The following is a 16,404-nucleotide window of genomic DNA, read 5'->3' on the forward strand; positions in this document are numbered from 1 at the left end:
AGTCAGAAAGACAGTATATAGCAAGAAGATGGTTCAAATCTCTGCAGAGAAGAAAGAATGAATAAAAAAGACACAATGAAAAGAGGATGGAGGAATATTGGGAGCAGACTGAGTTGTGATTAGTTTGGCAGTGCATTCAATATGCTGGAGTCCATCAATCAGAGATGTTTGTTTAAAATATATCAACTTTAGTTAAGCGGTGGTACAGCCCAATCCGCAGCGCCCGGGTAGTAGTTGGGGGTCTTACTCAAGGACACCTCAGTCATGTGCTGTCGGCTCTGGGGATCGAACAGGCGACCTTCCGGTCACAAGGCTGGATCCGTAACCTCCAGCCATGACTTAATGTTGCCTAAATACCTGTAGACATTGCAGGCCCTAGATCCACCATTACTAAACACATCCATTTCAGTACGTTTCTCTACAATGAACCATTTCAAATAAAACTGCTCTAATGAGTTTGTTCATGTCAAGGACTGAATTACGCAGACATTTTGACAATTACATGTAATTTCTCTTTAATTAAAGACAGTATAAAATCGATGTTTGAGAACCTACAATACCCAAGTACTATAGTTTTAACACATTTACGTTTAGGAGGATTTTGGAAACTCACAACAATACAGAAAATATGACTATATAGCTTTTATTAGGGTCTTTTGTTGTATTTAATAAAAAGGAGCCAAATTTCCAGAACTGACCCTTTTAGGTGAAAACAGCCAAGCGCTAAGTTGCCATTGTTCTGCCTTCACTGTGCGTCTGCGTACACAGCTATGCAGACAGCTTAACAATCTTCCTTAAGTGACCAAGACACGTGGTGGAGTCTTTAAGTGTTTTAATGGAAGCGGTGTAAAACTAGGAAAAAAATAAAAACCAGGAAACATGACTTTCAGTTCCAACATATAAATAAATGAACCACTTATCATGTAAAGCAAAAGATATCAACTGAATTGGCTGTGGGGTTGTTACAATACACTACAGTCAAGTTGAGGTATCACAAACACCAAAACACAGAAGCTAACAGTGGCTGACTAGCATAAATCCACAGATCAAACTATGCTATAAAACAAAAACATCTAGCAAACAGAAGGCACAAAGAGTCTACAAAAAAGGTCCAATTAACTAAATACTCACAGATAATGCCTGAACAACAAGAAATAAAGATTGAGTTTTGACTGCTGCTTGCAAGCTCCTCCATGTTGCTCAGAATGCTGCAAAGTGTCACTGCAGGAACTGCACCACTAGGGGGGCAGTACCAATGCTAAGCATGAGTCAGAACACTCCCCACCTGGCATCTTTCAAGATGCCAAACGGTCATAACAAATGTGATCATGCATGTCACTTATTCACATCCTCAGACAGCAGAAGGATGACTTCAGAGATAGGCCTCAAGAACTGTTTGTGTGTGCCATCCTTACTTATCTTCACTTCAACTTTTCTGATCTTCTTATCAGCACTGGGAAAGGTTTTAATGATCAAGCCAACCGGCCAGTCATGTCTCTTAGCTTGATTGTCCTTTAACAGGACGATGTCTCCTTCTTTCAGGTCACGTTTGTCATTTCTCCATTTGCGGCGATCTTGGAGAACAATAGCGTATTCCTTTCTCCATCGCTCCCAGAATGTATTGGCCAAACATTGCACTTGCCGCCACTGACGTCTGAAGAGATCACTGTTGTCAAAGTGTCCTGGAGGTATGGGGGGTGTGCCAATCTTCTGGGTAAGGAGCATGTTTGGAGTGAGAATAAGTGGCTGATCAGGATCTGTAGACACTGAGGTGAGTGGTCTAGAATTAACTATGGCAGTGACCTCAGCCATGAATGTCACCAGAACTTCGTAAGTAAGCCTTGTTGAGCCAAGTTGGAGAAGCATTGCATCGAGAATGCGACGTGCTATGCCAATCATCCGTTCCCAGCTACCACCCATATGTGAAGAATGTGGAGGGTTGAAGATCCACCTGCACCCCTGATCTGTCAGAAAGCTCTCAACTTCCTTGCTGTTGCAGCCATCAGCTGTGATTTGGAGTTCTTTGCAGGCTCCCACAAAATTGGACCCACAGTCAGATCTTAATTGCTTTGCTGCTCCTCGGATAGCAAAGAAACGTCTGAGAGCGTTAATGAAACTGGAAGCCTCCATTGTTTCAACAACCTCGATGTGGATGGCTCGTGTACTCATACAAGTGAAAATGGCGGCCCAGCATTTTCTGTTCGCATGGCCTCCACGTGTTCTTCTGGAAACAATGGACCATGGGCCAAATACATCCAGTCCTACATAGGTGAAAGGAGGTTCTGTGCTTAAACGGTCAATAGGCAGGTCTCCCATTTTTTGTTCTTGAGTTTTGCCACGTAGCTTGCGACAGGTTACACAGTTATATATTACATTACTGATGGCTCGTTTTCCACCAACAATCCAAAATCCAGCTGTTCTTATGGATCCCTCAGTAAAATGCCGGCCTTGATGGTGGACTTTTTGGTGGTAGTGTCTGATGAACAATTTGGTTACATGGTGTCTGCCTGGAACGATCACTGGGTGCATCTGGTCTTGTGTGAACTGTGATCTATGGAGTCTTCCTCCAACTCTAAGAACTCCTTGTGAATCAACAAAGGGGCAGAGTTTCGCAAGGGAGCTGTGTTTCTGAATGAGGCTTCCTCTTTTGATGCATTCAATCTCATCTGCAAAAACCTCTTTCTGAACTGTGCATATGATACTTGCTTTTGCTTGTTCAAGTTCTTTGAGGAGGGGCTTATTGCACACATGCCAGCCGTGGCAGGAGCTGTCATTTGCTGCTTCTGTGAAGGACTGTGCAATGTGCAAGAGGCGAGCAAGAGCTCTTGTGAGTGCCTTCCAACTTGAAAAACGTTCAAACCGAGCACTGCCAAGCTGACTCTCTACCATTCGTGTAGCCTTTACTGTGACCTCTGGACGTATCTCTGTGTCTGATGTGGGATCAACAAGAGGGAACGTAGGCTGGCTTGATGTACTCTGTTGTACTTCACTCAGAAAAGCAGGGCCAGTGAGCCAGGAAGAAAGGGCAAGCTGTTTCGCAGAAAGTGGTCTTGTGGCATGGTCAGCTGGATTTAAGCTGGTGGGCACGTAGTTCCATTGGTTTGCTTGTGTTGAACGCCTAATTCGATGCACTCGGTTGTGAACATAAACATAGAATCGCCTGGATTCATTAAAAATGTAGCCAAGCACAACCTTACTATCAGTGAAGAATTTCATGTCATCTATTGGAGTGTCTAGTTCCTCTGTGATGATTTCTGCAATCTCCACTGCAAGCACAGCCGCACATAGTTCAAGCCTTGGTATGGTAAGTTCAGGTTTGGGAGCTAGCTTGGCTTTTCCAAAGATGAATCCCACATGGCTTTTTTCTTCAGCATCAGTGACTTTAAGATACGCAACAGCGCCAATAGCTTTGCTTGATGCATCACAGAACACGCAAACTTCTTTCTTCTGAGCTGCAGAGACTGGCAGTGTTGTGTAGAGCCTAGGAATTTTCAACTCTTCTAGGTCTTTGAGGGATTTGGTCCACTGCTGCCAATCTGCGTACTTCTCTGTAGGTAATGGTGCATCCCATTCGTGAGTGTCAGATGTGAGCTCTCTGAGGATTAAGCGACCTTGGACACTGACAGGTGCAGCAAAGCCAAGAGGATCGAATAGGCTGTTAATTGTTGATAACACCGCACGACGTGTGAATGGCTTATTATCAACAGTCACTTCAAATGTGAATGTGTCTGTCAAAATGTCCCACCTAAGACCCAGGCTCCGCTGCATGGGAGGAAGGTCATGCCCAACATCAAGGTCCTGTAGGCCTTTAGCCAAGTCTTCACCTGAAAATGCCCTCATGACATCAAGGCTATTGGATACAATTTTGTGAAGTCTGATGTTGGATTGAGCCAGCATGTCTTTCGCTTTGCTGAGTACAGTGATGGCTTCTTCTGCACATGGAAAAGATTTCAAACCATCGTCAACATAGAAGTGCCTCTCTATGAACTGTCTCACTTCAGCGCCAAAGGTCTTTTCTCCCTCTATAGCTGACCGCTTAAGGCCGTACATGGCCACTGCTGGGGAGGGACAATTTCCAAACACATGAACTTTCATGCGGTACTCTACCACATCACTGTCAAGGTCGTGACCATGAAACCATAGGAAACGGAGGAAGTCACGATGATCTGCTCTGACCAGGAAACTGTAATACATCTGTTCAACATCAGCCATCACAGCAACAGGTTCTTTCCGGAAGCGAATGAGAACCCCATGCAAACTGTTATTCAAATCGGGGCCCTGTAAGAGCACATCATTGAGTGAGACGCCACCACATTTTGCACTTGAGTCAAACACAATTCTGATTTGTCCTGGTTTCTGGGGGTGGTAAACCCCAAAGCTAGGCAGATACCAGCACTCCGTGTTGCTTTCCAAAGGAGGGGCAGGTTCAGCATGCCCATTGATGAAGATCTTTTCCATAAAAGCTACAAAATGATCTTTCATTTCTTGTTTCTTTTGCAGGGTGCGACGAAGTGACATAAGCCGAGTGAGGGCTTGATCCCGGTTGTTTGGTAGGCGTTGCCTGGGAACACGAAATGGTAGAGGTGCCACCCAACTGTTTGTCTCATCTTTAACAAACTCCTTGTTCATGATGTGGAGGAATTTTTCATCCTCAATGGAAAGAGCGAGTTTGTTGCTGTCCTCTGAACAGTTGAAGAACTGTCTCTCTGGGTTCTCTTTCATTGGTGTGTATGTAGGCAAGACTTTGGGGCATGTCTGCTGCTCATGTGCCAATTTCTCTTTCACAGAGATGCTGTTCTCACACGGAGTAAGATAGCTGTGACGTCCATTCTCTAAGATGTTAGTTTTGAAGACATTCACAATAGGTCTATGAGCACCACCTAAGCAGACATCACCGATAATGACCCATCCTAAATCCAGGTGCTGGGCATAGGGAGCATTATGTTTCCCGTTACGTTGGCTTCGAACTTTGTGCACGCGGATGATGTCTCGCCCCAGTAATAGAAGAATTTCAGCAGAAGGGTCGAGAGGTGGAATCTTATTGGAAATCTCCCTGAGATGAGGGTGGCTGTGTGCAGCTTCTGGTGTAGGAATTTCCTCTCTGTTATTTGGAATTTGGTTGCACTCAATGAGGGTAGGAAGTCGCAGGTGAACATTCCCGTCAGCTGACTCTACCATGAAGCCCACAGCGCGCCTCCCAGCTGTGTCTACTGTGCCAGAGCACGTTTTGAGAGCATAGGGGAAACTGTTGCTGTGTACATTGAAAATGTCAAAGAATGCAGACCTTGCCAATGATACATTGCTCTGATCATCCAATATGACATACATCTTGACCTTCTTTTCTGGATGCCCTTCTGGATAAACATGCACTAGGCATATTTTAGAACAAGATTTGCCTTGGAACCCCTGTCCACAGACTTCTGTGCATGTAGAAGTTAGAATAGCTGAATCATGCTCATGATGCTCCCCACCATGGTCTACAGGAGGTGTGTCAGATTCCTTATTGACCCAAGGTGCAGGGCCTGCGTGGAGAGCAGAAACATGACGATTGCTATCACACTCTGAACAGTGAATGACTGCTTTGCACTCTTTTGCCTGATGTGCAGTGGAAGCACAGCATTTGAAACATACAAAGTGCTCCTTCAGGAAAGTCATACGTTCCTCAAGTGGCTTTTCCCTGAAACCCCTGCACTTCCTGAGGGAATGAGGTTTCTTGTGCATAGGACATTCCTTTTCAGGATCTATTACAGGTCTCTTAGACACAGAGGAGGATGACTGCTGTTCAACCTTTGTTTTGTTAACTGTGACAGGATCTCTCCAGCGTTTTGATTGAACTTTATCACTGCGAAGGGGCACTGTGTTGGGCGTTGGAAGGCTGAAGCTTGGGTCCGTCCTCATTTCTGCATTGCAACGCACAAAATCCACAAAATAGGAAAAGGGTGGATATGGTACATCATACTCTCTTTTGTACCTAAACCCCTGACTCATCCATTGCTCTTGGAGGTTGTAAGGTAGTTTCTCAACAATAGGGTTAATCCCTCTGGCTGTGTCAAGAAAGCTGAGCCCTGGTAAGTAACCCTCGCATTTTGCTGCTTCGATTTCGAGGAGCAGATCTGCAAGCTCTTGAAGCTGGAGGTAATTTTTATGTGCAACTCTTGGAAACTTCTCGAGTCTTGAAAAGAGAGAACCTTCGATGGCTTCTGGAGAGCCATAACACCGGTCAAGTCTCTGCCACACCATATACAGGCCTGTGTCAGGTTGATTGATGTGAACTGCTCTCATTCTTTTAGCATGCTGCAGTGCCTCACCGCTTAACCACTTTATGAGAAGATCAAGCTGCTCACTTGATTTAAGGTCAAGCCCTTCAGTAGCATTGAGAAAGCTAGATTTCCATGACAAGTAATTAGCAGGCTGATTGTCAAATGTTTTCAAACCTGCTGTGACTAAATCTCGACGAGCTAGGTAAATAGCTAAATCTGACACATTGGAAGACTTGGGCTGGATGTTGTGACTAGGCTGTCTCCTTTTACTGGCATCACTGTAATACTGTGGATGCTTCGGAGGACTAAGAGTGGTGTCACTAAAGTTTAGCTGGGTATTAGATTGTGGCCTTTGCTTCTGTTGAGGTTGAGAAGCTATGCCCCCTGGTGTTGGCAAGCCTTTATTGGCACTCTGATCTTCGGGGTTTATAGTATTAACATGCTGTGACACTGATGTGACGGTTTCTACATTTACAGTACTTGGCTGAGTAGGGTGGTGAACTTGCTGAGGAGCAAAGTGAGTCTGGATATATTCACTGGTGCGCCCAAGTGACTGACGATGTGATGTACACTGGCTGACTTTACTACAGTGCTCATTGATTTCTACATCTGTAGCTGCTTCAAGTACTTGAGCTTCCGCTGATGCTGCCTCAGCTTCACACTCCTCCTTAAGAGCATTGAGTGTTGCTTCTATACGTGCTTTCTCTATGGATGCATTTGCATCAATCTGGGCCTGTTCCACTTTCATGGCTATTTCACGCTTAGCATATACAGCTCGTGTGCGTGCTGCTTCAGCCTTGGCTCTAGCACGAGCTGCAGCAGCACTGACTGAGGACTTACTTGAGCGTCGTGAAGAGGAGGAAGATGAAGAGCACTCAGACCGTACTTCCAGTCCATGAAGATCAGGGTCACCAGCTTTTGTCTCTGCCATTGTTGTTGTTGATGCAAGCAGTTGTGTCTCCAGTCCAATCTTTAGATGAAGCTATCTTTTTACTGTTCTGCCTTCACTGTGCGTCTGCGTACACAGCTATGCAGACAGCTTAACACTCTTCCTTAAGTGACCAAGACACGTGGTGGAGTCTTTAAGTGTTTTAATGGAAGCGGTGTAAAACTAGGAAAAAAAATAAAAACCAGGAAACATGACTTTCAGTTCCAACATATAAATAAATGAACCACTTATCATGTAAAGCAAAAGATATCAACTGAATTGGCTGTGGGGTTGTTACAATACACTACAGTCAAGTTGAGGTATCACAAACACCAAAACACAGAAGCTAACAGTGGCTGACTAGCATAAATCCACAGATCAAACTATGCTATAAAACAAAAACATCTAGCAAACAGAAGGCACAAAGAGTCTACAAAAAAGGTCCAATTAACTAAATACTCACAGATAATGCCTGAACAACAAGAAATAAAGATTGAGTTTTGACTGCTGCTTGCAAGCTCCTCCATGTTGCTCAGAATGCTGCAAAGTGTCACTGCAGGAACTGCACCACTAGGGGGGCAGTACCAATGCTAAGCATGAGTCAGAACAGCCATCTACCACTGTGAAATACAGAAGCTCCACACTGTATCTGCAAGTTGAAGACTGACTCACTGATGAGGAATATGACTCTTCTGGGTTGAGGAAGAGAATTCAGTGAAACAGATGTACAATCAGAAAAAAATCTCCCAATGAAGCGCTCAGTCTTTTTTATCGGGGCTCTCTGGGAGAGACACTTATGGTTTCTGTAGTTCCTACTTCGTCCACCAGAGGGCGGTGAGTGTTTTCAGTCTACTGGTTAAAAGCACTTCAGATCCGCTCTGCTCTCGCCGGGCGCGGTGGCGCGCGCCTGTAATCCAAGTTACTGGGGGGCTGAGGCTGCTGGACCGTTTGAGCTCAGGGGTTCTGGGCTGTAGTGGACTATGCCGATCGGGTGTCCGCACTAAGTTCGGTATCGATATGGTGCTCCTGAGGGAGCTCGAGACCACCAGGTCGCCTAAGGAGGGGTGAACCGGCCCAGGTCGGAAACGGAGCAGGTCAAAGCCCCCGTGCTGATCAGTAGTGGGATCGCGCCTGTGAATAGACACTGCAGTGCAGCCTGAGCGACACAGCGGGACTCAGTCTTTTACACCTGTTTGACATTTGAAGTTAAACTAAATTATGTATTTTAATAATAATTCGTTCTAAATTTAAACCTTAATATTTGCTTATAGATCTTTGATGTGAGAAGTCTGGACACACAGCAAATGTAAAGGCAGTCTAAACACTACAACTGATATTTTCTATTGCAGAATTCTGAAAACACTGAGATCCATGTGCAGCAAGCTGACAGAGGGTACAGTACAGAGAAGTCATTTCCATATGATGTTTTAATCTAAATGATTGTGTAGTTGACAGAACTGTCTACGAATGTACATAATTACAACAGGGCTACTTACACTGTAAAAAATGTCTGTAGATTTTACAGTGAAAAACTGTGAAAGCATGACAGTAAAAGACTGTAAACTCTAAAAAGGTTCAATACAGTTTCTGTAACAGTAAAATACCATAAATATGTATAACGTCTAAAACACTATTTTTTACATCTCTTTTCTGGAAAAAATACATTATTCCAATGTTAAATACTCTTGCACTGTGTTTTTAACCAAAATATTCTGTAAAATTTAAATAACAGCACGAACTGTAATTTTTCAGTTTATTTTTTGTGAAAAGCACATTTTGTTACTGTTCAATCTAATAGCTTTTGGGCAAGTAACAGAAAATGTACATTTTGTATTGCTTTTCTCTCAGTTAAATACACAAACCATTATGTGCTGTATAAGTGCAAAATCATATTCTGATTCTGAGCAAAATAATAAAACAGTATATCTGGGCTTTTTTCTGTGTTCCAATAATTTAGGTAACCTGGTTTTATTATAAGTTTTCCATATCAACCAACAGTTTTTATGTCTCATGACACATCTTGAAAGAGTAACTATAAAATCTGTGGACAAATCTCTTGCACTGCATTTTGGACAAAATCAAGTAACATTTTTATATGGACTACTGGATTAAAGATATGTATATTTTGTGAAGGCCAGCCTGTTATAACATTGTTTTGTGTTCTATTTTGAAACACAAACTTTTTTGCAACTTTAAAAAAATATATAGCATTTATTTCTTTCTTTATTTATTTTTAAAAAGTCAATTTTTTAAGGACAGTAACTTTGTTTTAAGCGCATTTGAATACAGGTTGTGGACAGAACGCGCGCCTGATTTTGAATACTAACGGTTGCATCGTTTAGGCGCCGTCCAATCAGCGCATTTGGCAGCCGTTTGTCCGGTTGTGGTTTGAAGCGCTCCGTACAAGTCAGGCTTGAATTGTTCTCTTAACGTTGCAGGAGCTCTGCAAGGTAAACATTTCAAACAGTTTGCGTCCCAGATGGCTATGCTAACTTCGTCCGAGCATATGGCATATTAGCTAGCAAACTAAAGTTAATGATCGTGTTTAATAATGAAGAGACGTGTTTCAGGGGCGGGATACATTCACAGCGTTTTCGTACTTCGTAACGAAATAGTGTCTGTTTAGCGGTGCTTACACATAAGCTTTGGAAAAACGCGGTTCCCATTTGCAAGCATTTCAGTCTAAAATGTCCTGGTTTTATGTTGGATATGTGCTTGTTTGACCATGTATTCTTGCTGCATTTGTGGAGAATCGGTTCAGTCTCTAAAGGCGTATGTTCTACATTGCAAACTGCATCGCAATGAACCACGTTGTATTTTCAAGTGTGTTGAAATTGGCTGTAAACAGGTGTTTTCTGGATATGCAGCGTTAAAGTCTCACTTCTATCGCCACCATAATGCCATGTCATCAGTTGCTCAGGATATTGATTTAGCATCACTAAAATGCACAGTTTCACTTTGTGAACGTCAATGTGACGGAGTCAAAGAGTTGGTTGCTCACCTGAAGGAGCACATAGTACAGGGACGTGCTGTGAACTGCCCAGTAAGAGGTTGCAAAACTGTGTTCACTGTAAAATCTTCATTTACCTCCCATATGTCCAGAAAACACAGAAACTGTTCTGCGAATGCGATTTGTGACTCATTCAAAAGTCCAAGTTATGAGTGTCCTTCTACAAGTGAGCTTAACGTTACTACCATGCAAGAAACGGCAAGTGTATCACATTCTGAGGAAACTTTTGGGGATATGTCTAATTTCAGTGACCTGTTTCTCAGAAATGTGTGTATGTTCTATTTAAAATTACAGGGACAACATCTTATTCCAGCATCTACTATTCAGAGCATTGTCGAAGAGATTCAGAATATACATGAGTTGGGACAAACATACACTTTGAATAAATTAAACTTGCTTCTGAAAGATTTGTCAGTATCAGATGAAGATATTGTAAAAATCTGTGATACAGTGAAGGAATCTGACTTGTTCTCAGCTTGCCACACAGGACCTATGAGAACAGCATATTCTAGAGCCCAGTGCTTTAAGAAAATGTTTAATTATATTGAACCAAAAAGGGTGTTTTTAGGCAGAGATGAGAACAGAACAGAAAGATTTGCATATTATGTTCCTGTGTTGAACACTTTGAAGAGTATGTTAGAGTCAGATTTTTGGCAGGGGCTCATGTCAGTAGATCATAATAATAATGTTTCTGTACCAGATGTTCTCTGTGACAGCCATGATGGTAAATTGTTTAAAACCAACACCTTTTTTCACAAAAACCCAACTTGTCTTAAACTGGTCTTATACCAGGATGCATTTGAGGTGGTGAATCCTTTGGGTTCTGCAAAAAGGAAGCACAAAACTTTGGCTGTGTACTTTTCACTATTAAATGTGCCCCCCCATGTCCGATCAAGTGTTGATCACGTGCAGCTGGCTTTGTTGTGTAGAGAGAAAGACTTTAAAGAATTTGGCCATGCCAAGGTTTTTTCGAAGTTGGTGGCTGACTTGAAAGTCCTGGAGGAGACAGGGATAACAATAGCAGATGAAACTGTTGTTAAAGGAACTCTTTACTGCATTGCCGGAGACAACCTGGGCTCACATTGCATTGGTGGATTTACAGAAAATTTCAGTTCCTCAGAATATTTCTGCAGATTCTGTCTAATTTCTCAAACTCAATTTCAGGGTTGTGACCCAACTTCATGTGGACCAGAGCGCACCACTGAAAATTACAGGTCTGCAGTTGATCAGTTAGAGACTGAACAAGTGCCAGACATTCAAGGAATAAAGTTCAGGTCAGTGTTTAATTCTTTGAAACATTATGATGTATGTCTTCCTGGTTTGCCCCCTTGTCTTGGCCATGACATTTTTGAAGGTGTCCTCTCTTATGATGTTGCACTTTATCTGAGGTATTTTGTGAAGAAAAAGAGATGGTTCACATACTCCATTTTGAACAGGTCCATTAAGCAGTTCAAATATACAGCCACAGAAGCTTCCTCCAAGCCATGTGAGGTCAGTCCTAAAACGCTTAGACTATCTGGTCATGCCATACAGAATTGGAATTTTTTAAGATTACTGCCGCTAATAATTGGAGACAGAGTGCAGGATCCACAAGATGATGTGTGGCAATTAACTCTACAACTGAAAGACATAGTTGACTTGGTTTGTGCTCAGAAAATTTCCAAGCCTCAGGTTGCTTACTTAGATGCTCTCATTCAAGAATATTTGGATTCCAGGAAGGCACTGTTTCCAGATAACAACTTGAGACCAAAGCATCATTATTTACGGCACTACCCAGGATTGATCCTAAAATTTGGCCCACTGATCCGATTATGGACTATGCGCTTTGAAAGCAAACATGGTTACTTTAAAAGATGTGCAAGGCGTTTGAAGAATTTTAAAAATCTTTGTCTCAGTCTTTCAGAAAGACATCAGATGTTTCAAGCCTATCTGTCAGCTTGGTCAGTGAGTTCTCTAGCCTTACATGTAAAAAACAACTCCCCGTTTTACTCTGAACTTTACAGTCAACAAGTTCAAGATGCAGTCTGTCATTTTGGCTTCACTGAAATGAATACAAAAATTTCTGGAGATGTGCAGTATAATGGAATAACATACAAGAAGGGCCAGTTTGTTGTCATTAGGAATGATGACTCAGTGGAGTTTGGTGAACTCATTCTCATGTTAGTGAAAGATGATTCATCACTTCATTTTCTGATGCGAGTATATTCAGCGGAATTTCTTCCACACTACCATATGTACTCTGTAAGAAATGACAGTGGAAGATTGCAGTGCCTGCACATTAGTTTGCTGATAGACATGTGGCCATTATCATCTTACATAAAGAATGGATATCAGATAGTCCCACTGAAGCACAGTATGTTGTCAGAGTAGATGCTCTGATGTCAGTTGTACAAAGTCCAACTTCTTTGTTTTATGTTTGTGTATTTGACAGATATGGCAGAATCAGAAATACAGAGGATAAACAGTGCAATTACTGCAGTTTTTCCTGATCTTCCTGTAGCAGTTCTCAATTCAGTTGTAGATACTTTGAAGGCACTTGGTGCAGAGACTACAGATGATCTGCAGTACATTACAGAAGGAGACTTGCTGCCGGTGTTGAAGCCAGTGCAAGCCAGAAGACTTGTTGTTTCCTGGGCCCAGAACAGTAAGTCTGTTAATGTATAACAATGAAAAATTGTGATTAAGCCAGGAAGCTGTTTAGTAATTTAACCATACATTACATTTTCAGTGGGGCTTCATAGCATCATTCAATGTTTACCTTTGTTATCTCCTTTGTTTTTCTGTTACAGATTCAGCGGCTCCAATTCCAACCTCAGTGTGTCCCTCTCCAGTTTCTATCTGTTCGAATCCACCCGCTAGTTCTCCCTCATCAGCATCAACCACATCCACCTCATCGTCCCCAGGTGGCAGTTCCACTTTTCGCCCAGACTGGGTAGACAATTTCCAGATACCATGGCAAAAGCTTCCTGAAGAGTTACTGCAAAGTCTTGAAAGGCAGAAAAGACCTAGTCCACGACTACGACGGGAGATGATAAGGATTGTGGCTTCTGAAATTATGAAGGTGTATAGTAATCCAACCAAACGTAACACTACAGAAATAGGCAAGAGAATGGTGGCCAAGTATCCAAAATCTCTACAAGATGTCATTGAGGGTGATGTTGTTGGACCTGGATATCATTCACTGGCCAAGCAACTCCAAGCGCGAGTTGACAATGTTAAACGACCTAACACACCAAAGATAAAAAAACGCAAGCCAGCATCAGATGGATATGACACAGAGGAAGTTCCAGCTAAACAAAAAGCAAGTGTTCAAGACACATATGGCTGTGTCAACTGGGAGCTGAAATATTTGCCACTTTCTGAGACTGGGGATAGTCAACAAGAAAAAAAAGAAAAGCTGAAGATGATGTTTCAAGAGATGAACTACAATACAGACGACATGAAAAAATTAGTACAGTCCACCTTTTACACGCAGCGTAAAGACATCAACAAGGGGACAAGCATCAGGCAACTTACCCAAGAGTGGCCATTTTTGTTCAATGAAGCTGGTATGGCAGCACACTTCCAAGAACTTACTGGTGTGAGTCTAATGGAGTGCTTCCTTGCCAATGTGGACAAGAAGTGTAGACGCCTCTTAAGCTTCTTAAAAAGTGTTGATGCACCAAAACACAAACAGGTTCAGGATGCCTTTATCAAGTTTCAGACTGAGAGAGGCCAATTGGATGGTTGCCCAGGAGATATCATACAGATGGTACTTCTTTTACTGGCTCATTTTGGTGAAAAGGAGGAGAACCTGTTCCATTATGTTGATACAACATGCCTGGCCCAAGAGGTTCTGACAGAGAAGTTGCCAGCAACACCCTGCATTATTGTGTGTGGTAAGTGAACAGAAAAACTAAAAGTGTAACCAAACCCTCTAAATCTACTGGTGTACTGACAGCCTACTATTCTACTATTGGCTTGCTTTGTTGCAGGTTATGTTGCATAACAGTTTATGGATACTTATCATTGTTTCACCTTGTACAAAGGTCAGCCAGTGCAGTAGCTTGGTTTTAACCAACTAGGTTATCAGTACACCATTACAATTGGCCCTTGTCATGTTGAATGTAGTAAACACCATTGTATTTTTACTCAGTGGCTGACATTAATGCCTTTGTTATTGAAGTTTATTTATTTGGTTTTTTTTTGGCTTTGTTAATCTGTCAGGGTCCTCCTGCTTTACTGCTGGGACGTTCATGTTGAGCATTGACCAAGAGGTTGTCAACGACCACATCACTTCTTTCATACATGCCTTCTGTCTGTTGTTTGGCAGTTACTACTGCTTCAACATACACTACCCAGTGGAACTACGGTCAACACTAGAGTTCTTTCAAAGGTACAATTTCTTTGTAGGCATTTTTAATAATACAGGTTATATAGCATCGCTGTCCAATGAAAAACATGTCTCCATTCTTGTCGATTTTTTTATTTTTCTGCATCATTTGAACACAACAGCTGGTGTTTATATTGTGTGAAAATCTCATGCTGAATGGACCAATAGAAATGCTCCAAAATAGTTTGGAAACATTTCTGGTTCCAGTGACTTGCATTAAAAGTAAATAACGTTTTTGGCCTCTCTTGGAAAGTTGCTATTTTGGAGATAGTTGTATTTCGTTGGACAGCAGCAAATATATGTGTGTGTGTGTCTCTGTGTGTCTGTGTCTAGTGGCATGCAAAGTTTACGCCCACCTGGTGTGACTGTTCTGTTTCTGTTTATAGTTAAGCAAGTAAAAATTGCCTGACTTTTAGAAAGATGACACTTTTGTATTATTATTATTTTGTACTAAGATTACTTTATTACCATCTTTTACTGTTTAAAAATATCAAGGGTCAGAAGGAAAAGTTTGGGTAGCTTACATTTATAATATATTCCACCTTAAAAGTGTACATAAATGTATGTTACATCTTAAATACTGCAGTAGTGATGTGCTATAAAGCTAAACTTGTCAACCCTTTCAGAATTTTATATGTTTCTGCATATAGAGGCAATACATATTGTTTGAGTCCTAAAAGTAGATAAAGAGAACCCAGTTAAACAAACAAGACAAGATATTATACTAGGTCGTTCATTTATTAAGGAAAATTATTCAGTGTCTGCGGCACGGTGATGTAGTGGTTAGCACTGTCGCCTCACAGCAAGACGATCTGGGTTGGGTTCCCGGTCCGGGTCGTTCTGTGTGGAGTGTGCATGTTCTTCCCGTGCTTGAGTGGGTTTCCTCCGGGTACTCCGGTTTCCTCCCACAGTCTAAACACATGCATGTTAGGTTGATCGATCACTCTAAACTGCCTATAGGTGTGAGTGCGTGAGTGAATGTTGGCCATATGATGGACTGGCGAACTGTCCATGGTGTACCCCGCCTTCACCTGATGACGCTGGGATTGGCTCCAGCCCCCCGTGACCCCGACTAGCGGGATAAAGCGGAAGATGGATGGATGGATTCTCTTTATCTACTTTCAAGACTTCTGGTTTATGCTGTTTTAGAAAAAAATCTAAATATATAATATAATTTGTATATACAATTATATAATGTAAATTAATAAGGGGTCAATCAGCACCATTTTTTGGTTGTTTACTAATTAATGTATTTATTTATTTTCATCTAGGTGTTTCTTCTCAATTAATCCCGAAAGAGGCACCAAAGTCCAGTGGAAGAAAAACAAGAAAGTGCTTCCTGTCAATCCCAGAGTCCTCACTCTGATTGCAGACCTTGCCGACTATGAGTGGACCTAGACATAACTTATGGACAGTATGTTAAGGTATAGTGCAAGTTCCATATTGTCGCTGCCCCAAAAATCTCCAAAGTAGTAGGATTTTCAATGTAAGATAATGTAAAGAGGCTTTGTTCCAAGTGATTTTGGAGCATTTCTATAGATCTAATCATCATGAAATTTTCACAGGATATTCTCAAATGATGTAGAAAACTAAAAAGCCACAAAAAAGAAAATACATGTTTTTCTTTGGACAGCGACAATACAGTGCAGTTGTTTTTGTTTTTGTTAAAATCTTACCAAAATGTTCACTGAAAGTTCTGAGAGCTACTGGAAGTGTATACACCTGGCTATTTGCTGTCTGGAGCCAATTCAGATTCAGTTTTATTTTTTGTATTATTTTGTATTTGTTTTATAAGAAGCATACATTTGTTTTCGGGATTTTTATTGGTCATTAA

The 16,404-nt window shown here is 41.8% G+C and overlaps 1 protein-coding gene across 3 annotated transcripts; it reads left to right on the plus strand.

Annotated features, from left to right (window-relative positions):
- The first annotated feature begins 11,139 nt into the window (after positions 1-11,139).
- Positions 11,140-16,139, plus strand: LOC119261526. 3 transcript variants are annotated; one of them, XM_037545271.1, is made up of 6 exons: positions 11,140-11,472; positions 11,635-11,689; positions 12,630-12,842; positions 12,988-14,076; positions 14,405-14,573; positions 15,842-16,139. In XM_037545271.1, the coding sequence occupies exons 3-6, from the start codon at positions 12,632-12,634 to the stop codon at positions 15,966-15,968; spliced, it is 1,596 nt and encodes a 531-aa protein (XP_037401168.1). In that variant the 5' UTR covers positions 11,140-11,472; positions 11,635-11,689; positions 12,630-12,631; the 3' UTR covers positions 15,969-16,139. The 3 variants fall into 3 exon arrangements, with proteins under 3 accessions (XP_037401168.1, XP_037401167.1, XP_037401166.1); XM_037545270.1 differs by lacking the exon at positions 11,635-11,689; XM_037545269.1 differs by lacking the exons at positions 11,140-11,472; positions 11,635-11,689 and having other exon boundaries at positions 12,305-12,842.
- The last annotated feature ends 265 nt before the right edge of the window (positions 16,140-16,404 follow it).

Source organism: Pygocentrus nattereri, chromosome 15, assembly GCF_015220715.1.
Source record: "Pygocentrus nattereri isolate fPygNat1 chromosome 15, fPygNat1.pri, whole genome shotgun sequence".
In the NCBI taxonomy this organism is placed as follows: domain Eukaryota; kingdom Metazoa; phylum Chordata; class Actinopteri; order Characiformes; family Serrasalmidae; genus Pygocentrus; species Pygocentrus nattereri.